This window comes from Microcaecilia unicolor, unplaced genomic scaffold (genome assembly GCF_901765095.1).
Source record: "Microcaecilia unicolor unplaced genomic scaffold, aMicUni1.1, whole genome shotgun sequence".
Classification (NCBI taxonomy): Eukaryota; Metazoa; Chordata; class Amphibia; order Gymnophiona; family Siphonopidae; genus Microcaecilia; species Microcaecilia unicolor.
The window spans coordinates 25,925-49,144 of NW_021963429.1; the positions used below are offsets into that span (position 1 = coordinate 25,925).

Sequence of the window (23,220 nt, forward strand, 5' to 3'; positions counted from 1 at the left end):
CATTCGGCCACGCCCCCGAGAATTTCGCCCGTCCCCGTGACGGAAAGCAGTTGGGGCCGTCCAAATTCAGCTTTCGATTATACCTGTTTTTGAGACGGACGGACGTCCATCTCCCGATTTCTGTCGGAAGATGGGCGTCCGTCTCTTTCGAAAATAAGCTGGAAAGTCAACATATATTTAGTGAAGGGAAATCTTGCCTCACCGATCTACTACATTTCTTTGAAGGGGTGAACAAACATGTGGATAATGGTGAGCAGGTTAATATTGTGTATCTGGATTTTCAGAAGGCGTTTGACAAAGTACCTCATGAAAGGCTCCAGAGGAAATTGGAGAAGGTAGTGTTAGAGAAGGTAGTGTTCTATTGTGGATTAAAAACTGGTTAAAAAATAGAAAACAGAGAGTAAGGTTAACTGGTCAGTATTCTCAATGGAGGGTTCACCAGGGGTCTGTGCTGGGACCACTGCTTTTTAACATATTTATAAATGACCTAGAGATGGGAGTAACTAATGAGGTAATTAAATTTGCTGACGACACAAAGTTATTCAAAGTCGTTAAATTGTGGGAGGATTGTGAAAAATTACAAGAGGACCTTACGAGACTGGGGTCTAAATGGCAGATGACGTTTAATGTGAGCAAGTGCAAAGTGATGCATGTTTCGATTATACGGTTCGGCCCGCTGAAATCCCATCATTTGTGTCTCGAATTATAGCTACGTCATGCAAGGTTCCACGTTAGGAATCACAGACCAAGAAAGGGATCTAGGTGTCATTGTTGATGATATGTTGAAACCCTCTGCTCGGTGTGCTGCGGCGGCTAAGAAAGCAAAGTAATGTTAGGTATTATTAGGAAAGGAATGGAAAACAAAAATGAGGACAATATAATGCCTTTGCATCGCTCCATGGTGTGACTGCACCTTGAATATTGTGTTCAATTGGTCGCCGCATCTCAAAAAAGATATAGTGGAATTAGAAAAGGTACAGAGAGAATGGTGACAAAAATGAAAAAGTTGTTGAGACAACGTTCCTATGAGGAAAGGTTAAAGCGGTTAGGGCTCTTCAGCTTGGAGAAGAGATGGCTGAGGGGAATGGAACAGGTAGATTTGAATCATAAGTGTTTACTCTTTCTAAAAGTACTAGGACCAGGGGCATGAAATGAAGCTACAAAGTAGTAAATTTAAAATGAATCGGAGAAAATATTTCTTCACTCAATGTGTAAATAAACCCTGGAATTTGTTGCCAGAGAATGTAGTAACAACAGTTAGCTTAGCGGGGTTTTAAAAAAGTTTGGATGGCTTCCTAAAGGAAAAGTCCATAGACCATTATTAAAATGAATTTGGGGAAAATCCACTGCTTATTTCTAGGATAAGCAGCATAAAATGCATTGTACTGTTTTGGTATCTTGCCAGGTACTTGTAACCTGGTTTGGCCACTGTTGGAAACAGGATGCTGGTCTTGATGGACCTTCGGTCTGTCCCAGTATGGCAATATTTATGTACTTATGTATGTGGCTAAGAAAAGGCCGAAGGTCTAGGGAATGACAGGCAGCACCTTATCTGAAGTGAATGCAGTTCAGCTTGAATTTCCCAACAGCAACTGAGAAGAATGAGCCACTGATGTTTTTTCCTCCCCTTTTCCCCTCCTCCTCCTAGTGACCATAAGCCAAACTGGACTTTGAAAACACACGGTATATGTTTTTCAGCAAAATTTCAGAGGTTGATTTGAATACCACAAGCAGGCTAGAATTTTATCATCTAAGAGAACTGGGAGGGGTGTGTACTTAGAAGGTAACTGGAACAGTTAATCAGAGGAAAGGGAAAGGGTTTTTGTTTTCTTCTCAGAGAATACAGTTTGGTGTTCTCTGGCTGTAACAAGGTGGCAGATTGAGAGAATTCATTATATGAGTACAGCTAATAACCTAATGATTTTCCAGTGATATAATTACAGAGTGGATTTATTGTGAGAATAATAAAAAACATTCATTTACTTATTTGTGTTTATCTCTCTAAAGCTGTATACACACTATCTTCCCCAACCCCCACATCTTTGTAACTCAGGAGGAGCAGCTTTACCTGTCGTGTATACAGCTGCAGCAGCTAGGTATATCATATGGGGAGCTGCCGGATGAACAGGAAAGGCACGAGGAACCCTGGCTACAGTATTCGGTCAGCTGCCATGGCAAGAGACTAGTGCTGAGGCCATGTGTGTCTATCCTGTCACCTGTACCTTCCAAAAAGAAAAGAAAAGATGCTTGTGATTACATTACATTACGCAATGCAAGACTTATTCTTGCTCAAGGGAAGACAGAGATGTGTTAGTTTTGTCACTGGGGTAGAGGTAACAGTATAAACTATGATTCTCAGACAGCACTACGACACGCAGTGCACTTTAATCACTTTTCAAATTCAACATTATTTTTGTACATTGAATATACACATACGGGGTAATTTCGTAAAGTACTTCCTATATATAAACAAGTACTAAAATGGCACATATGTACAAATACGTGTGCAGACATGATCATGCATCGTTTAACACATTCCAAGTGTAGGCATTCCTGGGAGTAGTGTGTGGGCAAAGCTATGACATATGCACATAGAGGGTAATTCTATAAGGGGCACCTAGTGCATGTGGCAGAAAATGTACTTATATTTATGGTACTTTCACTTATACCATCCCTAGAGATGGTGTAAATGTCTGCACCTGGCTGTTAGCCATAATGTGTAGATTATAGAATACCATCATGTGTTATTTGTGGGTTCAATCCAAACTCTGCCCATGCGCACACCCACTGCAAAGTACATACCATCAAAACACAGCACATACTTTTCGCTATTACAGGCCAATTCCATATGCAAATTAATAGAACAGGCATTTCTGCCACCTAAACTAGGCGCACAGCAAGTTTCACCTTTATGCTAGAACATTTGTGCATCACTAGGAATTATTCTGAGAACTGGGTTAGAAACCTCTGTACTAAACCATTCATCAAGCAGACAGACTGTCCAGTTTAAGCTGTGGAATACCGCTGCCCAGCTTAGGCCATCACAGCTGTGATATGTTTCAAGAGAGACACACACAAAAAAAGCACAAAATAGCCATTTAAAAATGTTTACGGAACATAGACACCCTGTTATAAAATCACTCTCTAAAGGCGCTGATTTAATCTAAGTTTTTCTCCCATTCTGTGCCAAGGGAAACATTTTTGATTATTCAGCTTCACAGTCTCCAGAAGGGACAACCTGGACCAACATCACAGAGCTCATAACATTAAGAATTTATTGCCCTTTACTGGCTCAGGTCAGGATCCCAGATCTACAGTACCAGGTGTACTAGGTGTGCATTTGTTTGGAAAAGAAGGGAGGGAAGGTGGCTGCTGCTACAAAAGGTTCACACAAGTCAAACAACAATGCAAAGGTTTCAAGGGGAAAAGCAGAGAGATACAAAACACATCCACTGTCTGTCAAAGAAGTGTCCCCTTTCTGAGGGACTCTGATTTGCTGGTGCAGGGTTACTTTCAAAATTTAAAAAAATGATCTTACCTGATATTTTTATTTCCTTTAGTCCTACCTGACCAGTCCAGAGGATGAAGACAGAGTATCATGAATATCATGCAGCCATGGAATGTTCTGCACTTGGTCAATATTGAAAGCTTATAAAATCATGTCTTATTCAGCCAATAACTTCATCAATAAAGAAAGTATATACTCTACCGACATACAGGTATTTCATTGAGGCAGGAGATGCATGAAATAATGTTCATTAGAGAAGCCAGAATACGGAATCAAAGGAATCTGTCAAAAAAAGAACTAAAAATCTAAAGGCAAGAAAATTACCAGGTAAAAACATAATTTTTCTTTCCTTAGCATCCATATAAGACCAGTCCAGAAGAAGCAGTGTCCCAAGAATGGTGGGACAAAAATTCTGAAGAGAAAACAGAATAGTTCTGGGAGAACTAAGAACTAATCAGAAACAAAACTATGGAGTACACCACTATCATCGACAGGTATGGAAAGAAAGGTCTCAAGAATTAATGAGGAACAGTACCGCATAGCACCGTGAAGCATGGAGATATGCTTGATGAATTCAGTGGAAAGCACTAGAAGTAAACTGCAAATGTCTCCTTAGGTTGAAGCAAGAAGAGATCTAATGCAAAACAGAAAAATAAACAGTTGGATGTAGTGAGAAATGTGCTCTGCTCAGACACTTCCTTTTCCTGCTGGTCATCCCTTTTTATGCACCCAAGCATCCTTCTGGCTTTGATCATTGCTTTTTCTACCTGTTTGGAAGCTTTAAGGTCATCAGACACAATCACCCCCAAATCCTGCTCTTCCTTCGTACACTGAAGCACTTCACTCCCTATATTTATTTATTTTGTTACATTTGTACCCCGTGCTTTCCATTCCCTTGGATTCTTGCGACCCAAATGCATGACCCTGCATTTTTGGGATTAAATCTCAGTTGCCAAATATCGGTCCATTCCTCCAGATTCACTAGGTCCTTCCTCATGTCATTCACACCCTACAGGGTGTCCACCCTATTGCAGAGTTTGATATCATCTGCAAAGAGACAAACCTTACCAGACAGCCCTTCCGCAATATCACTCAAAGACATTACAAAGAGCCGGTCCAAGGACCGATCCCTGTGCTACTCCACTGACAACATCCTTTTCTTCAGAGCAAGCTCCATTTATCACTACCCTCTGTCTCCTTCCATTCAACCAATTTTTAATCCAATTGGTCCCAATTGTGTGGAGGAGTAGCCTAGTGGTTAGTGCAGTGGACTTTGATCCTGGGGAACTGAGTTCAATTCCCACTGCAGCTCCTTGTGACTCTGGGCAAGTCACTTAACCCTCCATTGCTCCTGGTACAAAATAAGTACCTGAATATATATACCTGAATATATGTAAACCGCTTTGAATGTAGTTGCAAAAACCTCAGAAAGGCGGTATATCAAGTCCCATTTCCCTTTCCCCATACCAAGAGCACTCAATTTATTATCAGTTGCCTGTGCGGAACTGTGTCTAAGGCTTTGCTGAAATCCAAGTATACCACATCAAGCGCCCCTCCCACATCCAACTGTTTGGTCACACAGTCGAAGAAGTCAGTCAGATTTGTCTGACATGACCTGCCACTAGTGAAGCCATGCTGCCTCAGGTCCTGCATCCCATTCAGTTCGAGAAATCTCACAATCCTCCACTTTAGTAGCGTTTCCATTAGCTTACTCACCACCGAGGTCAGACTGACAGGTCTGTAATTCCCAACTTCCTCCTTACTTCCATTCTTGTGCAAAGGAACCAAATTCGCCCTTCTCCAGTTCTCCAGGACCACTCCAGTTTCTAAGGCCTTCTTTTCCTCTTACTTTTATGTAATTTTCTAACATAGGTTAGTTGACTTTAATATCCTACCTTCCTTGGGGTTAATTATGGCTTTGTGGCCTTCTTTACCCATGCCCAACAATTTTAGTTTAAAGCGCTCCTTAGTACTTTAGCTAGTCTGTTGCTGAAGACACTCTGTCCTTTCCTTGACAGATGGACATCATCACTGCTCAGTAGCTCTTGGAAAATCATTCCATGGTCTAAGAAACCAAAGCACTCTCATCGGCACCAACCACATATTTATCTCCAAGATGTGAGCTGCTCTCATTCGGCCTTTACCTTCGACAGGGAGGATAGATGAGAACACCGCCTGCGTACCTAGATGCTTCACCCTCTGACCCAAAGCCATGAAGTCTCATATGATATGTTCAGTAGGATATTTAGCAGTATCATTTGTGCCAACATGGATGAGTTGCATAGGAGAGTGGTCAGCAGGCTTGATGAGTCTAGGCAATCTTTCCACAATATCATGAATGTTGGCACCATGCAGACAGCACACCTCCCTGGACAACATGTCCGGTCGGCAGATGGGCGCTTCACTACCCTTCAGAAGTGAATCTCCAACCACCACTACCTTACCCTTCTTTTTGGCCACTTGTCCAGCGGTGTTGGCATTTTTGGTCGCTGTTTCCTCCTGTTTTTTAGATGTTTCTAGCTCTTCTACCTCCAGGGCTGTGAACTGATTTTTTAGTTCAACAGAAGATGGAGTTGGAGGGCTGATCTTGTAGGACCTGGTGACCTGCTTCCAGCTGTGCTCTGTCTGCCCAAGATCTTCTCTCCCTTTGCTGGAAGTCCCCCAATGTTTTGACTTGTATCTCCGTGACAAATTTCCGGTTGTCCCAGATATTTCTTAGTCTTGCCACTTCTTCTCTTAGTTCTTGTACTTCTTTCACGATGGATTCAATGTATCTACATTTATCACACGAAACCAGAATGTTGTCATGGTCCAAGGATTTGGTCTGGACAGAGGCAGAAGCTGTAATGAAAGCAGTAGCTTTCGGGGCTCTTTGTTTCTTTACCCTAGTTCCAAGTGTAGGGGTTGTTGTACTTGTGAAAATAAAATAAATGGCCTGTCAAGCTACCAACCCTATATTTTTCTCCTACACCTATTCTGTGGAATATAGGGAGCAGGTAGTTTTTGTGTAGTTTTAGTGTAAGATCTGAGAACCTGTTCAGATTTACTCTGTGGGTGGAATTCAATGTACTTCCTTACCTATTTGGAATTCAGTGATTTAGCTTTTTCCTTCAGGGTACAGGATTGTTTTTCCCTGATGTACTAGTTGGTTGTAGACCTAATTCAATGGATTAATCTTGCAAAGGAGAGACCCAGAATAAAACAGATCATAATCAATGGGTATAACCTGATTGACAATGATTTCTTGATTATCCTTCCAACACTGATACCGTTAACAGTGCCAGAAGCTTGATGAACAAGTTTAAGGGAGAGAGAAGGTAAATTGATATCCTTTGTGAATATAGAGAGTAACAACTAGTGGATATGTTAAAAAAGCAGGAAGGCACCTGATACCAAGCAGAAGGCTGGGGATTTACTGTGATAATGGTTTACTTTACAGAAACAGCTGTAATTTGGATGGAGTTAATTTGTGATAAGTAGAGTATTTAGGAAAGCTCCAAGGCTGCGTGATACTCTTAAGGGGTGAATTACTTGTAACTATTTTGTTTTTCTGTCTCCATCCGCAGGTTCACAGAAAAAACACCCACTTGTTCTGGACTGGTCTAGTATGGACGATAAGGAATAAAGGATTTTAACTGTATTAAAGTGGTAAATAGTCAAAATTAAAATTCTGAGAGAGGGAGAGACTAACACACTGTAAGGATGAAGAAAAGGACTCTCTTCAGGCAGCCCCTCCAAGATATGCATTTCCCCTTCTCTCTTTCTTGTTGGAACTGAGTATGGCTGTACAACAGTGTACACACCGGATCTTGTTTTTGCTTCTGTTCACTCCTGCAAGTAATTCTGCATTTGAGTGAGATTGCTTATGAGCCCTGAAGCAGGATCAGAGTGTGCTGAAACACAGCTGTGGCGGGTCTCTTTGTAGATGCTATCCCCCCCCCCCCCCCCCCCCCCCGACAGATGGCCAAAATCTCCCCTTCTCCTTCCCTCCCCTTCATTTCCATTATCTCTTTCCTTTTTCTTTTAATTCTGGGTTACCTCTGCCCTACTAGAACACAAGGCAGCAGCTAAAGGAAGCTCAGCACATTAGCAGGCTTTTCAGTACAGGCCTGCACTTAAGCACTGCTGAGTCCTACTTCCTGTATATAAAATGCTGCGCACTGCTATGATGCTCCAAACACTGCTGCCTTAGGCAGATGTTAAGTCCACCAAGTGGAAGGGTAGACCGCTAGTATCTAGATACTGATTGGTGTTGAACTTTTGCATTAACAGTGACCAGTGCCTCTATCAGGATAAAGTTTGAACAAACTTAGGACTGAATATCACTGTAACTGGATTACTTTTGGCTCTACCTTCAATCCACCCCTTGTACCAGTGGGAACTATCTGAAGAGTGTAGAGGCAGTCTATAATGTACCAGTGAATATCAGGAGATAGGCCTATGACATTTATCTGGCTAACAGCCGCCATTTTACAGATAAATGGCTTTCCGTGTTGGGCCCAATGGTTTTTTTTTTTTTAATCTAATGAACAGAAGGAAAATGCGTTTTCTTACAAGATTTTTTTTTCTTATTTAAAAGTGAAATTCAAAATAAAAATCACTTCTTTAGGTCACTATAGATTGGAAATTTTGGAGTTATAGCCATATATTGACATAACTTCTTATTTAAAGCATGTCACCCACTGGCCTTTCAGCTCCTCCCATGAAATAAATTAAGGCAGGTGTGAAATTTTGTGGGATTCGTTAACATACAAGTCAAATAAAAAGATAATCACCTCGAGACAGGCTGTCAAAATTTACGCTGGGAGGTAAATTGGAGAGGAGATATTTGAAAATGAGTCATGCAATGCCATGTCAACATATTTAAAAAAATCTCTACCTATTTATTTGCATACAGCCAACACAGATCCAGCCAGTAATGCAGCAAAAGCATTTTCACGGTGGGCATCTGAATTATACTACAAAATGAAATCACTCAGTAAAGGTACATGCTTATTCAAAAGCCCTTGAAGATCCAGCAAAGGGAAAGCAAATGGAAAATGCTCTTCACCTTAATTCTTCATGTAGGGAGCTGAATGACCGAGTGTACATTATTGCAGTTTCTCTATTGTTTTAAATGACAAAATTAAACCCATTCAGCAGCAAATCTAAAGGGTCATCTTTGCTTAATCATTTTAATGGACCACCCCAAAGCAGTCTGAGAAACAAAAGGCAGAACCCCACAGAACCTCAGAATTCAGATGAAAGGCAAAAAAGATTCTTGAAGAATTAGAGTGAACAGCATGTTCATTGGTCTGGTTGTCTCTGATATACATATATGTATGCTCTGTGTGTGCCTATACAAAGAGGAGTACACACTGATACACATGTATGTATATGCACATGTTAACACTTGCAAATTTGGCCACATGCAAAAATGAAGCATGTTAAAAAAAATGGAAAAGCATTGGCAAGCATACCTGAAGACAACAGTGCTGTCATTATCCTGGGAGGGAAAGGGGAGAAGGTGGGACAAAGATGGACAAAGGGGCCAAGCCATGTCTTAAAGACTGGAAGTGAAGGTCAAGATCCTAGTCATTAAGGGACAGGAAGCTAATGAGGGCCACCAACATGACATGTTTTCAGGATACCCCCTATTGAATATAAATGAGAATGGTTTGCATACAATGGAAATAGGCATGCAAATCTGTCATGTGAATATTCATTAGGGAAAATCTGACTCTGGCAGTCCTCAAAGACTGGTAGTAAAGACCAAGGGACTAGGAGTTCGATATTCAGCAGGATGGTCTTCATATAAAGATAAATGAAGGACTTAACCACTTAATTATAAGTAGATTTTCAGCTATATTATATATTTAAGTAGGACCGCTGAATATGCAGTCCTAAACAAATAGATACATTTTGTATCCTACTTAAACCATTAAACCCAGCATCCTGTTTCCAACAGTGCCCAATCCAGATCACAAGTACCCGGCAAGATCCCAGAACAGCAGAACAGATTTCAGGCTGCTTACCTTAGAAATAGGAAGTGGATTTTCCCCAAGTCCAACTTAATAATGGCTTATGGACTTCTCGTTTGGGAAATTATTCAAACATTTTTTAAACCCAGCTAAGCTAACTGCTTTTACCACATTTTCTGTCAACAATTCCAGACTTTAATTATACATTGAGTGAAGAAATATTTTCTCTGATGTGTTTCAAATTTACTACTTAGAAGCTTCAATATGTGCCCCCTAGTCCTACTATGTTTTGGAAAGAGTAAACAAGCAATTCTCGTCTACCCGTTCCACTCCATTCAGTATTTTATAGACCTCTACCATATCTCCTCTCAGCCGTCTTCTCCAAGCTAAATAGCCCTAGCTGCTTTAGCCTTTCCTCTTAGGGAAATTCTACTGACCGGAAATGGCAATCGCCACTATGGCAAATGTAAGCCACATTGAGCCTGCAAATTGGTGGGAAAATGTGGGATACAAATGCTACAAATAAATAAATAAAATAAATCCCATCCCCTTTTCTTCACCCTTCTCGGTACTTTTTCTAAATCCGCTATATCTTTTTTGAGATGCAGTGACCAGAATTGCACACAGTACTTGAGGTGCGGTCACACCATGAAGAGATACAAAGGTAATATAGCGTTCTCATTTTTGTTTTCCATTCCTTTCCTAATAATTCCTAATGTTCTATTTGCTTTCTTAGCCACCACAGCACAATGAGCAAAGGGTTTCAACGTATCATCGATGACACCTAGATCCTTTTCCTGGACGGTGACTCCTAATGTGGGACCCTGGACCATGTAGCTATGGTTTGGGCCTCTCTTTCCCACATGCATCACTTTACACTTGTTCACATTTAAACATCATCTGCCATTTGGATGCCCAGTCTCATAAGGTCCTCTTGCCATTTTTCAAATCCACTTGTACTTCAACAACTTTGAATAACTTTGAGTCATCAGCAAATTTAATTACCTCATTAGTTACACCCATCTCTAGATCATTTATAAATACGATAAAAAGCAGCAGTCCCAGCACAGACCCCTGGGGAACCCATTGAGAATATGGACCATTTAACCCTACTCTCTGTTTTATATCTTTTAGCCAGTTTTTAATCCACAATAGGACATTACCTCCTATCCCATGATTTTCATGAGGTACTTTGTCAAATACCTTTTGAAAATCCAGATACACAATATCGACTGGCTCACCTTTATCCACATGTCTATTCACCCCTTCCAAGAAATGTAGTAGATTGGTGAGGCAAGACTTCCCTTGACTAAATCCACTGACCATTTTAGTAGCCGGCTTGTGGACCGACTCCATCCTATTATCTCTTTTTGAAAGTGTGGTCTCCAGAACTGTACACAATATTCTAAATGAGGTCTCAGCAGAATCTTATACAGGGGCATTATCACTTCCTTTTTCCTACTGGCCATTCCTCTCCCTATGCAATCAAGTGTCTTTATTTTCTATTTTGTGTTTTATTTGCATTTATTAAACTTTATTAATACAGCTATCACATTTTACTTTGTCCTAAACTAAAAATAAAATTATTTTCTTTACCTTTGTTGTCTGGCCATTTACTTTTTCTAATTAAGTTGCTCCCCATCTCTTGATTCTGCTTTCCTTCATCTTCTCTTCTCTCTTGCCAGGGTTTCCTGTCCATTTGTAATTTTTCTCTCCTTTTTCTTTGTTTTCTTCAATATTTTTCTGCCTCTCTCTCTGTCCAGATTGAATTCATTCTTACTATCCATTCTTTACTTTCCTTCTTTTTACTTCATCTACCTATGGCTTTTCATCTTTTCCTCACCCTTGTTCGCCCCATGCCCTTTCCTCTTATTCTCCAGTCTTTCACTACTCAGTCCTTTCCCCCTTTCCATCCAGCAGCTCCCCTCTTTCTCTCCCCATCATTCCAGTGTCTCCCCTCTTTCTTTCTGCATCCTTCCATCCAGTGTCTCCTCTCTTTTCTCCCTACCCTTCCACCCAGCGTCTTCCCTTTCTCTCCCCATCCACCCTCTCTCCTGATCCTTCCATCTCTCTCTCCCCCTCCTTCTATCCAGTGTCTATCTTTCTCCCCTTTTCTGCTCAGTGTCCCCTCTCTCTCTCCACATCCTTCCAGTCTCTCCCCTTTTCTCTGCATCCTTTCATCCATCTCCTCTCTCTCTCCCTATCCTTCTATCCAGCATCTTCCCTCTTTCTCTCCCCATCCTTTCATCCAGCATCTTTCTCTCCCCATCCTTCCATTTGTTTTCACTCTCTCTCTCTCCCTATCCTTCCATCCAGCATCTTTCTCTCCCCATCCTTCCATCTGTCTTCCCTCTTTCTCTCCTTATCCTTCCATCCATCTACCCCCCTCTACCGATCCTTCCATCCATCCAGTGTCTCTCTCTCTATCCCCCTTCTTTCCATCCAGTGTCTATCTTTTCCATTCATCATGTTTCCCCTCTCTCTCCTCATCCTTCAATGTCTCTCCTTTTTCTCTCCCTACCCTTCCTTCCAGATTCTTCCCTCTTTCTGCTCTCAGCCAGGATCTCCCTCCCCTTTCTCCCCATCCTTATCTTCAGCAGCTTCTCTCTTTCTCCAGCCCTTCTCCATGTTCCCTCCTTCTCTCCCCCCATCTTCTGAACTCTCTCCATTCTACCTCCTGCTCCCCCTTCCACCCGATATTCGTTTCCTGGCCACTGCTGCTTCTCCTATTGAGCAGCAGCGGCTGTGACAAAAAACAACAACAACAAAAAGCTAACAAACAAAAAAATAAAAAAAGCAAGCGTGGGGCCGCCGCAGCCTTCAGAGGCATGGGCTCTCGGCTCTGCAGCCACTCCTCTCTCTGTTCCTGGAGCGGAGCAGGAAGTCAATGTCAACTTCCTGCTCCTCCAGGGGCAGAGAGAGGAGCAGCTGCAGACCCGACAGCCCATGCTTGAAGACTGCTGTGGCCCCGCGCTTGCTTTTAAAAATTTTTTTTTTGGTCGCAGCCACTGCTGCTGAACAGGAGAAGCAGCAGTGGCCAGGAAATAAATATTAGGTGGAAGGGGGAGCTGCCAACGGTGTCTCAGCGGGAGAATTTACCACTTTGGCGGGAGATGACCCGCTGAATGTGGGAGACTTGGCAGGTCTGAAAATGATTACAAAAAAATGTTAAAAAGAACTGGCCTAAGAAATGAACCTTGTGGCACGACACTCAGGTAGTTCAAGTTGGAACCTTGCTGAAACTAATTTGGAACTCAGGCCAAGCCTGATTGTGCTGAATTTTGAAAGACAGAACTTTTCTTCAGGAACTCCAAGCCAAAGACAAGCTTTTGTGCTGCCTTTCAGAACCAGAGTACTGCACACCACAGCCCTGCACAAGCAGGCCACAAGAGTTATCTTTATAAATACAGGGACTGATTTTTTTGTTTATTTTCTCCTGACCTGTGAAAGGAACAGGTTGTCCATTTCCCTGCACATAAATTGTTTTATTTCACATTTAAACATCTGTGTGGGTTTGTTTATCAAGGCTCTAGGCCCGCCCTTGCTCACACTGCTACAAGTCTGAGAAGGTTTGAGAGAAGAGGACATTTCTCTGGGTAAGTGAATATTATTTTCTATGCTTTGGTGATTTAAAGATTGGGGTTTAAGTAGGTTTATTGATAAAGATAGAATTTTAAAAAAGCAAACTTTAACTAGTCTTTATACCCTTTTCCCCATAGTTTTAAAACTTTAACTTTCTGTCACTGCCTACAACATTAATAGCCTCTAGAAGGCACAGCAGGGCCTATTCAGTCTTCATACCCACCCATGCTCTCCAACATCTGTCCACCCCAGCACATCTTTTCATTTATATTCTTAACTTAAAGTCAATTATTCTAATTAGGGGATAACAAGAGGGGAGGTTTGCAGAGTTTAATTACATTTAATTAATTTCTCAGAAGGAAACACTAAATAAATCATACAATATACCATATAATCTTAAGGCCCAGCGAGAGGGATGTTATCCAGTCTTTTGCATTGAGTGTCACATGTATGATTATCTCCCAGCTGGTGAGAGGTTACAGGTGTGTGCTTGATTCAAAGATCTCCTAGCTCTCAGAGATCGAGTCCAGTCTCTTGAGGCTACAGTAGGAGACTTGGAGGAGCTGAAGAAGACAGAGAGGTACATAGAGGAGGCCTATAGGGATGTTGGAGGAGGAAGGTCTCTTAAAAGGAGAGCATCACTCTGATGAAGGAGGAAGTAATCCTATAACTACAGGTGGGCATACTCTGGATAATATCCTGTCATCATCTCACTCCACCTTACATCTTTCCTCCCCCTCTATCCAGCCCCTTCCCTGGACAGATCATTTCCTGATCACCCTATCATGTTCCAACCTCAGTGGTCCTTCAAGATCAAAATCTCATGTATTCCTTCACCGTGATCGTACTAAACTTACATCCGAAGTGCTCAACTCTTCTCTTAACCTCTTTTTGCAAGATTTTTTTTTACATTTCCCACGCCTGATCAAGTTATCACAATGGACTATAAAGCAGGCATTTGCCCCCCACCCCCATCTCAAAGACTCACTCTCTCAAACTCAGTGACCCATGGTGCATACCTGCCGTAGCACTTCTGAACCACCAATTATGTCATGCTGAACACACGTGGCAACTAATGTGGCTACGACATCGTACACCCTCATTTCTTTCTGCCTACAAAGATCTGACATATCTCTACAAAGTATCTATCACAAAAGCAAAAAGATTATTACTCCCATTGTATTGCTAGAGTCCCTAACCCTTCAATCCTTTACCCTTAAATAAATTAAAACTCCCCCTTCTTTCACAGACCGTCCACTCCCCCTTCCTCAGCCCAGACCCTGGGTGAGACTCCATTTTGCACCTCACTTTCAACTCCTATCACTGAACCTTCTGCAAGTATGTCCACCTCTACTATCCTCTCCATTTCAGTACTTTGAAGTCCATGAAACCAACAGCAGCCCCTCATGATCCAGTTCCTTCGAATATTCTCAAACATCATATTACCATATTTGCTCCCTTTATGCATCATATGGTGATAACCAGTCTCTCCCAAGCCCAGGTCCCTAATACCTGGAAAACAAACTTTGCTTGACCCCAAGTTAAAAGATCTGCGAGGGCAGCTCTCATCTTGCTCTAACTACCACCCTATATCTAATCTACCTTTTTTGGCTAAAGTTACTGAAAATGTTGTCCTTCACCCAAATCAGACAGATTTCAAACAGAACTACAGCACAGAAACTTCCTTACTAGGTATTACCACTTTCATCCTTTACCATCTAGATCACTCTAGCTGAGTTCTGGGTTTTTTTCCTCATGATCCTTCAGACTCATTTGACCTTGTTGATCACATCACCTTACTTGCCTTCATCAAATTGGTATCACAGATCAGGCCTTAGCCTGGTTTGAGTCATATCTATCACTATCCCTTCCCAATCTGTTTCTCCTTACGAAACCACTTCCCACCGTTGGAGCACATTGTCTTCCCTCTTTATTCACCATCTCTCTATCCCTCTTTTCACCATCTCTTTTTTCCACCCCCTTCTTCACAGCTCTCAACCTTCAGCACTTCCTTCCTTCCATTCACCCCTCGCCTTTTTACCTTTTTACCTTCGTCGCTGTCGTCATACCTCTCCTACTCCTTCTCCTGCTCTCCGCTAGTGACCTTAATCCCAATCCTGGTCCCCCACATCAGCCCTCATCCTATTCGTGTAGGCCTTACCATGATACCTACAATCTTATTTCTATTCCTCTCCACCCCCCTTCTTCTCTACCCTTCTCTTGTGCTCTATGGAACGCCCTTGCTCTGTCTGCAACAAACTCTCCTACATCCATGACCTCTTTATCTCTCATAACCTTCATCTGCTTGCCCTAACTGAAACCTGGCTTCACACTGACTCTGCTTCAATTGCGGCCCTATGTCATGGAGGTTATCTCTTCTACCATACTCCTCGCTCGGTTGGCCGTGGAGGCAGTGTCGAATTACTACTCTCACCCTCCTGTAAATTTCAACCCATTCTTCCACCTCAATCTCACTGCTTTTCTTCCTTTGAAGTCCACTCGATCCGTCTATTTGCTCCTCTACCTCTCCGGGTAAAAGTCATTTATTGACCCCTGCTAAATCCCCATCTTCCTTTCTCTCTGACTGATGCCTGGCTCTCCTTCTTTCTTGAGCCTTCATCTCCTTCCCTCATTCTTGGGGATTTTAACTTTCATGCTAATGACCCCTCTGACTCTTATGCTTCTAAATTCCTTGCCTTAACATCCTCCTTCAATCTTCAACTGTGCTCCACCGCCCCTATTCACCAGAATGGCCACTGTCTTGATCTTGTACTCTTCTCCAACTGCTCACCCTCCAATTTCCTTGCCTCAACTCTCCCCCTATCTGACCATCATCTTATAACTTTCACACTTCAACACCCTCCTCCCCAGTCCCGTCCTATTCTAACCAACACATTTAGGAATCTACAGGCTATTAACCCTTCTACCCTGTCCTCCAGTATCTCAAATCTTTTCTCTACTGCTATGTCAACCAAGTCCGTCAATGAGGCCGTCTCTTCCTATAATACTATTCTGTCATCTGCTCTGGACACTCTCGCTCCTCCTATGTCTCGTCCTGTTAAACGTACCGAACCCCAACCTTGGCTGACCCCTACTATCCGCTACCTACGCTCTTGTGCCCGCTCTGCTGAACGCCTTTGGCTTAAATCTCGTGCCCTTGCTGACTTCATTCACTTAAAATTCTTGCTGACCTCCTTCCAATCTGCTCTCCAACTTGCCAAATTACATCCAATTGACTAACTGTATTGATTCAAACCCTAGAAGTCTCTTTGCCACGCTAAACTCTCTCCTCAAAGTGCCTTCTCCTCCTACTCCCCCTTCACTTTCTCTCCAGACTCTGGCTGATTACTTTCATGATAAGGTTCACAAGATTAAACTTGAATTCACAACCAGCTCTCCTCCACCCCTTCTTCCCTTAGTCCACTCTCTCAGCCCTCTTACCCCTGCCTCCTTTTCTTCCTTTTCCGAAATCACTGAAGAAGAAACTTTACTTCTTCTGTCATCCTCAAAACTAACCACCTGCTCCACTGACCCTATTCCCACTCATCTACTCAACACTATCTCTCCTGCTGTAACCCCTTTCATCTGTCGTATCCTTTCCACTGCGACTGTCCCTGATGCCTTCAATCATGCCGTAGTCACCCCACTCCTCAAAAAACCTTCTCTGGATCCTACCTCTCCTTCCAACTATCACCTCATTTCCCTCCTCCCTTTCTTATCCAAGATACTAGAACGTGCTGTCCACCGTCGCTACCTCGACTTTCTTTCTTATCAACCTATTCTTGATCCACTCCAATCTGGCTTTCGTCCCCTTCATTTCAACTGAAACAGCACTTGCTAAAGTCTCCAATGATTTATTCCTGGCTAAGTCCAATGGGCTCTATTCTATCCTCCTCCTTCTCGATCTTTCTGCTGCTTTTGATACTGTTGATCACAGCCTACTCCTTGATACGCTGTCCTCACTTGGATTTCAGAATTCTGCTCTCTCATGGGTTTCTTCTTATCTCTCACAGCGTACTTTTAGTGTATATTGTGGTGGATCCTCCTCTTCCTGTATCCTGCTGTCAGTGGGTGTACCTCAAGGATCCGTCCTAGGACCTCTCCTTTTCTCCATCTATACTTCCTCCCTTGGTGCTTTGATCTCTTCTCACGGTTTTCAGTATCACCTTTACGCTGATAACTCCCAGATCTACCTCTCCACACCAGAAATCTCGGCAGAAATCCAGTCCAAGGTATCTGCCTGCCTCTCTGACATTGCTACCTGGATGCCTCACCGCCACCTGAAGCTCAATATGTCCAAAACTGAGCTCCTTATCTTCCCACCTAAACCAACCTCTCCCCTTCCCCCATTCTCTATTTCTGTCAACAACACGCTCATTCTTCCTGTCTCATCTGCTTGTAACCTTGGGGTCATCCTTCAACTCCTCCCTCTCCTTCTCTGCACATATTCAACAGATTGCTAAAACCTGTCGTTTCTTCCTTTATAATATCGCCCTTTCCTTTCTGAACACGCCATCAGAACCCTCATCCACACTCTCATCACCTCTCGCTTAGATTACTTCAACTTGCTTCTCACAGGTCTTCCACTCAGCCACCTCTCTCCTCTTCAATCTGTTCAAAATTCTGCTGCATGACTAATATTTCGCCAAAGTCGTTATGCCCATATCAGCGCTCTCCTGAAGTCACTTCACTGGCTCCCTCTCCGTTTCCGTATAACATTTAAGCTCCTCTTATTGACTTATAAGTGCATTCACTCTGCAGCCCCTCACTACCTCTCCACCCTCATCTCTCCCTACACTCCTTCCCAGGAACTCCGTTCACTAGGCAAATCTCTCCTAATTGCACCCTTCTCCTCCATCGCTAACTCCAGACTCCGTTCATTTTATCTCGCCACACCTTATGCCTGGAATAGGCTTCCTGAGCCATTACGTCTAGCTCCATCCCTGGCCGCCTTCAAATCCGGGCTAAAGGCCTACCTGTTTGATGCTGCTTTTGACTCCTAACTTGTCACTTGCTCGTAACCTTTATCTTGTCTTCCTCTTTTCAATACTCCCTTCCCTATGTGTCCTTCTGTCTGTCCTACCCTTATCCTTATTGGTCCTGTCTGTCTGTCCTGATTTAGATTGTAAGCTCTCTTGAGCAGGGACTGTCTTTTCTTCATGTTCAATTGTGAAGTGCTGCATACGACTGGTAGCGCTATAGAAATGATTTATAGTAGTAGTAGTAATATCTCTCCTCCAGAACTTATATAGTGAACTTCCAAGGAACTACCTGTGAACCACTCTCCACAAGTGCTCCTCAGCGATCAATATTGGCACCGACCTTGTTCAACATCTTTAGGCCCCACTGCTAACACTTATTCAATCGATCGACCTCACAGGCTTTATTTATGCCGACAATATCCAAACTCTGACAACTATAGAGCCCACCAATCTGTAAAATATTCAATCTCTCAACAAACTCTCAAATATCACTTCCTGGCTAACGGACTATAAGATAAAGCTGAATCCATAAAAATTAAAGGCCAACCAAATATGTTTCTAAGAGTTCCACTCCTGCTCCACAATGTACAGGTTCCTTTGGTTTCTTCTCTGAAACTTCTAGGCATTATAATTGACAATGATTTCAATTTCTTGACCCAGATTTCAACTTAGATCAGGTGCAGTTTGTAGAAGCAGCACCAAATCAGTTCCATTAAGGCACTTCTATACCACTCTCGTCTTGTCTCACATAGACTACTGTAATTAGTTATACAAAGGCTTATGACAAAGATATACATCGTATTCTACTGATTCAAAACACCTTCATTAAACCGATCGTTGGTGCTAAACATTTGATCATGTCATACCGTTATTGAAAACCACCCACTTGCTCCCTATTACACATAGAATAACCTATAAGATTCTACTTCTGGTATTTAAAATAGCCAACACTGGGTCCCCTCCTTTCCTGGCACGTTTTCTGACACCGTCATGAGCCCTTCACGTATCTCAACATCTTCTAGCCATTTCCTCTTTTAAGCACATGAGATATGATACCACTCATAATTCTATTTTTTCTGATGTGGGACCCACTCTCTGGACCGCCTAGCCTCTCCATGCAGAATTAACCATGTCTATCCTTCTCTTCCCACTCTGCAACATTCAGCATTGCCCCCACCTCTCTTTCTTCCCCCAATTCAGCATTGCCCCATTTGTCTCTCTCCTCATTCCCATCATCTACCATTATGTGTATGTTTCTCTCTCTCCTCTCTACCATCCAGAATATTCTGTCTGTCTCTGTCCTCTGCAATCCTGTATTGCCCCTATCTTTCCATCGCTCTCAGAATGCAACATTGTCCCCGCCTCTCTCTTTTTCCCAATTCAGCATTATCACACCTCTTTCTCCATCTCTCTCCAGCCCACCCCAGAATTGCCTTTGGCTCTCTCCTATCTCCCCCCTGCAGCCAAACATTGCCTCTGGCTCTCATCTCTCTCCCCCGCAGCCCAGCCCATCTCACCATTGCCTGTGGTTCTCTCCTCTCTTCTCCCTCCCTACAGTATTGCCTCTGACTCTCTTCCTCCCCCCATACTGCCTCTAGCTTTCTCCTCTCTTCTTCTCCCCCATTCTGCCTCTAGCTCAATCTCTCCTCTCCCTTACCCTGCCCACCAGTTGTTTACCCTGTTTCTCTATCTCCCTCTCTCTCCTACCCTGCCAGCCCTTGTGCAGTACCAGTTGCCACCTCTGCTACTCAGTAATAAACAGCTACCCAGTAATAAACAGCTACCCAGTAATAAACAGCAGAGATGCATTGGACCAGCTCTCTGTTCATCACTGCTGCTTTGGCTGCAGGATCCACCTCCTCTGATATAAATTCCTCTTTCAGAGGAGACTGGAGGTGGAGCCCATAGGATGTGGGGGGAGAGAGAGAGATTAAGACAGAGAGAGAGAAAGAAAGAGTAAATAACTCTGGAGGGCAGGGTAGGGGACAGAAGGAAAGAGAGAAACAGGGGAAATACTCCAGTGGTCAGGAAAATTGGGAGATGATGTCACTTTCTACAGCCCCAAGATGTGCCGGAATATCGTCCCAACCTGTTCTGGCACACATTAAGCCCTGCATAACACTTGGGCTGTGAGCGCTCATTACAACAGAATGTGGCAGGGATTTAAATAATGCAAATAGATTATCCTGGGAGATAAGAATTCAGCAAAATTACAGCTAAAGTCTGTGAGAATACATATAATGATTGGAAGGAGGAAAGAACTATTCCCCAAACCAACCATATTTGTTCCTATGTACCATTCAGGTGTTTGATAATGTCTTGGAGTTTTCACATCATTGTGGCATCAGGAGGGATCTGCAGGGAAAACATTACCACAACACTGCCACGTTCAGCCTGTATTTCAGCTTTGCTGCTGGAGAACATCTTTCATGCATTAAGAAACTGTACAATCAATACTAGGGCTGGATCCCATGGGCTTTCATCATCGACATCTAGTCAAGCATTTTTCACTGTTTTATATCTCCTCTACTTGCTTTGCCCAGATGTTGCAGCACCAGAGGCCCTAAATTTGACACTGGGGGAGAGGGGGAGTGGAAAATTCTATAACCAAGTACTTCCATTTAGTTGCAGGGTCTGTGCCTGTTCTGTAATAGAAGCTAACTATTGAGCTGTCTTAAGTGGGGCACCTAAATGCAGCAGCCATGCATGCAAGTCACAGTATTCTATAAGGTACATGTATATGTGAGAGCCCTGTCCATGCTCTGCCCATGTGTACACCATCTTGCAGATATGCACTATGTAAGTTAAGTGGGTATCTGCAGAATAATGCTTAGAAGCCTTACTAGCACTTCTGCATTTACAGGCATAAATGTGGGTACCTAGATAACAGAATTGTTCTTTAGGTGCCACAATTATGCAATGACTATTCTTCGGTCCCCCAGCAGAATCCTCAGCCTAATTTATTGTGTCTTCCCTGTACGTTCATTTTTTGTAGCTAGCAATCCAGCTATAAAAAATGCTTGCTATTAAGAAATTCTGCAGTTGCTAATTTTAATTTCCCTTCAGTTGGCCAAGGCAGCTTTCCAAAGCTTCAGGAAAGCTTTTCACAGAATAAGGAGTCAAATCTAAAGGCAACCCAGCAGATTAGATGTGATGGGATGGGGTGGGGTGGGGGTGGAGGTAGAGGTGTTAGGGTCAGATAATGCCATCACTGTTGTATTTTATAGGAGGTGGTACCCAGAGGTAGTACAGAAAGGGGGGGGAGGATAAAAACCTTTCATCGGATTAGGAGCTGTGAGGTTCCGTGAGCAAATCATTGAGAGCATTGCGTGCAGCCTGTCCTCCTCTTCCTCATCATCGTCAACGGAGATGGAACGACTGGCCGCTAAGTGGTGGTAGTTAATAGTTACTGCTCAAAGAGAATAATGAGAGGAGCAGAAGGAAAAAAAAAAACAACAAAAGAGGAGATTTCTGTGAGGGTGTTTCTCTTGGGATACAGTTAACGTCAAAACAGTTTGAAACATGCTTTTCTGTACTTGAGTTTGACGTGCCAATAGGATAGAATGTAACAGTGCTCTGCATAAAGAGCTCCCCTTACTATGCCTGGAAACCAGTACAAGATCCTCCAACATAACACTGGACCCATCCTAACCCAACCAGACCAGTCACACTACATTCAGTTCATCTAAAATCTCTTTCGACCTCTCAAGAAAAACTCTAAACAACAACTTCCATAACTGTGGATATTCAAATTTAAAATTTGTAGAGCAAGAAGCCACTGCACTCGTTCCATGTCTATTTTCACACCCACCAAAATGACCAGTTTATACCTGGCCTTTCATTTACCTCATACAGAATTCAGACTTCTTTATTGCCATTCAGTTAAAGTCCACACTGGAAGCTGCCACAATGATGCATCTCCCATGGGAATGATTTTAGCATTTTAAACATCTTTATTTAAAGTTTGTGGAAAAAGTGGAATGGTACTTGATACAAAGACCTTTTTTTTTTTTTTTTTTTTTTTTTAATTATTCCTCAGATAGCACCACCAAAAATTGAGATCCTTCATCTGTTTTAAACACTGGCTGTCTTTTCACATACAAAAGTTGTTTTTTAATGGACTAGCGCCACTTTTCCTGCCAGTGATCCAGGTCCTAACCTTTTAAAGCTCACTTTTGCATTCCCAGCTAAAATCTCATTTGCAACAGACACACCAATTCTCTTATTCTAATCTAAAGCTCCTTTTCCTTTCTTTCACACCTTTACTTAAACTACACTCATTCTAAATGCACTCATTCTAGCACAAGCATTCTCAACTGACTTCTTGGAACACACCCAGCCATCAGGTCATCAGGATATCCACAACGAATATGCATTGCCTCCGTTATATCCCAACCTATTTCATGCCTATTTCATTGTGGAGATCCTGAAAACCTGACAGGTTAGGCGTACAGCAAGGACTGGGTGGAGAACCCTTGCTCTGGCAAACACACATTTTACATGCAACCCAATTCTTTTAGTAAGAACATTTTGCCCAAGTGAAAGCACCTACAGGGGAGGCTCCACCCATCTGTCCATCAATACACACAGGTAAAGACACACATCCATACAAAAATATGCAAACAAAAAGAAAAAGAAACACACAGATATTAAGCATAATATAGCCCCCCCCCCCCCCCCATGCACCTCTTTCCAAAACAATCAATGCAACAAACCTCTGTATCTACATCCAAAACCTCTTTCACACCCATAAGCATACATACATATCTCCATCAACACAATCGTCATAGTTTATGCTGTTAACCAACCACTCTGAATGAAGATTGAGAAGCAATATACAAACTTTAACAGATAATTCATTGTGAAATTTTGTTTATTAGAAAAAAAATTGTTCCACCAGGATAGGGAATCAGGAGCTGCAGAATACTGGCCACAGCTCTCCCCTACCATATACAGTCCACACAGATTTTTATTTCTTTGTAGTTATCACACAAAAGTTTGAACAAATTGCAACACGATCTTGTAGTACTCAATACCTAAAACGCACTGGAACTTACAACAAATTATAACTATTTTTACATATATTTATAATTATATCATAGATATTTTCTTTTGTACTTGGTCTAATTTGTATATTAGACTACTTATTGTATTATTCTGAGATTTTGTGAACCACTTTGGCTTCAAC

The 23,220-nt window shown here is 42.5% G+C and overlaps 1 protein-coding gene across 1 annotated transcript in view; it reads right to left on the minus strand.

The window, feature by feature from the left end:
• Window positions 1-2,064: 2,064 nt before the first annotated feature.
• The window catches only part of LOC115459318 (small G protein signaling modulator 2-like), a gene marked incomplete at its 5' end in the record, with an annotated part of 56,613 nt that continues 35,457 nt past the window's right edge, over window positions 2,065-23,220 (minus strand). Inside the window, 2 exons of the mRNA XM_030189161.1 lie at window positions 2,065-2,222; window positions 21,307-21,441. Of these exons, the coding sequence (XP_030045021.1) occupies window positions 2,065-2,222; window positions 21,307-21,441 (293 nt within the window). The remainder of the gene's footprint in view (window positions 2,223-21,306; window positions 21,442-23,220) is intronic.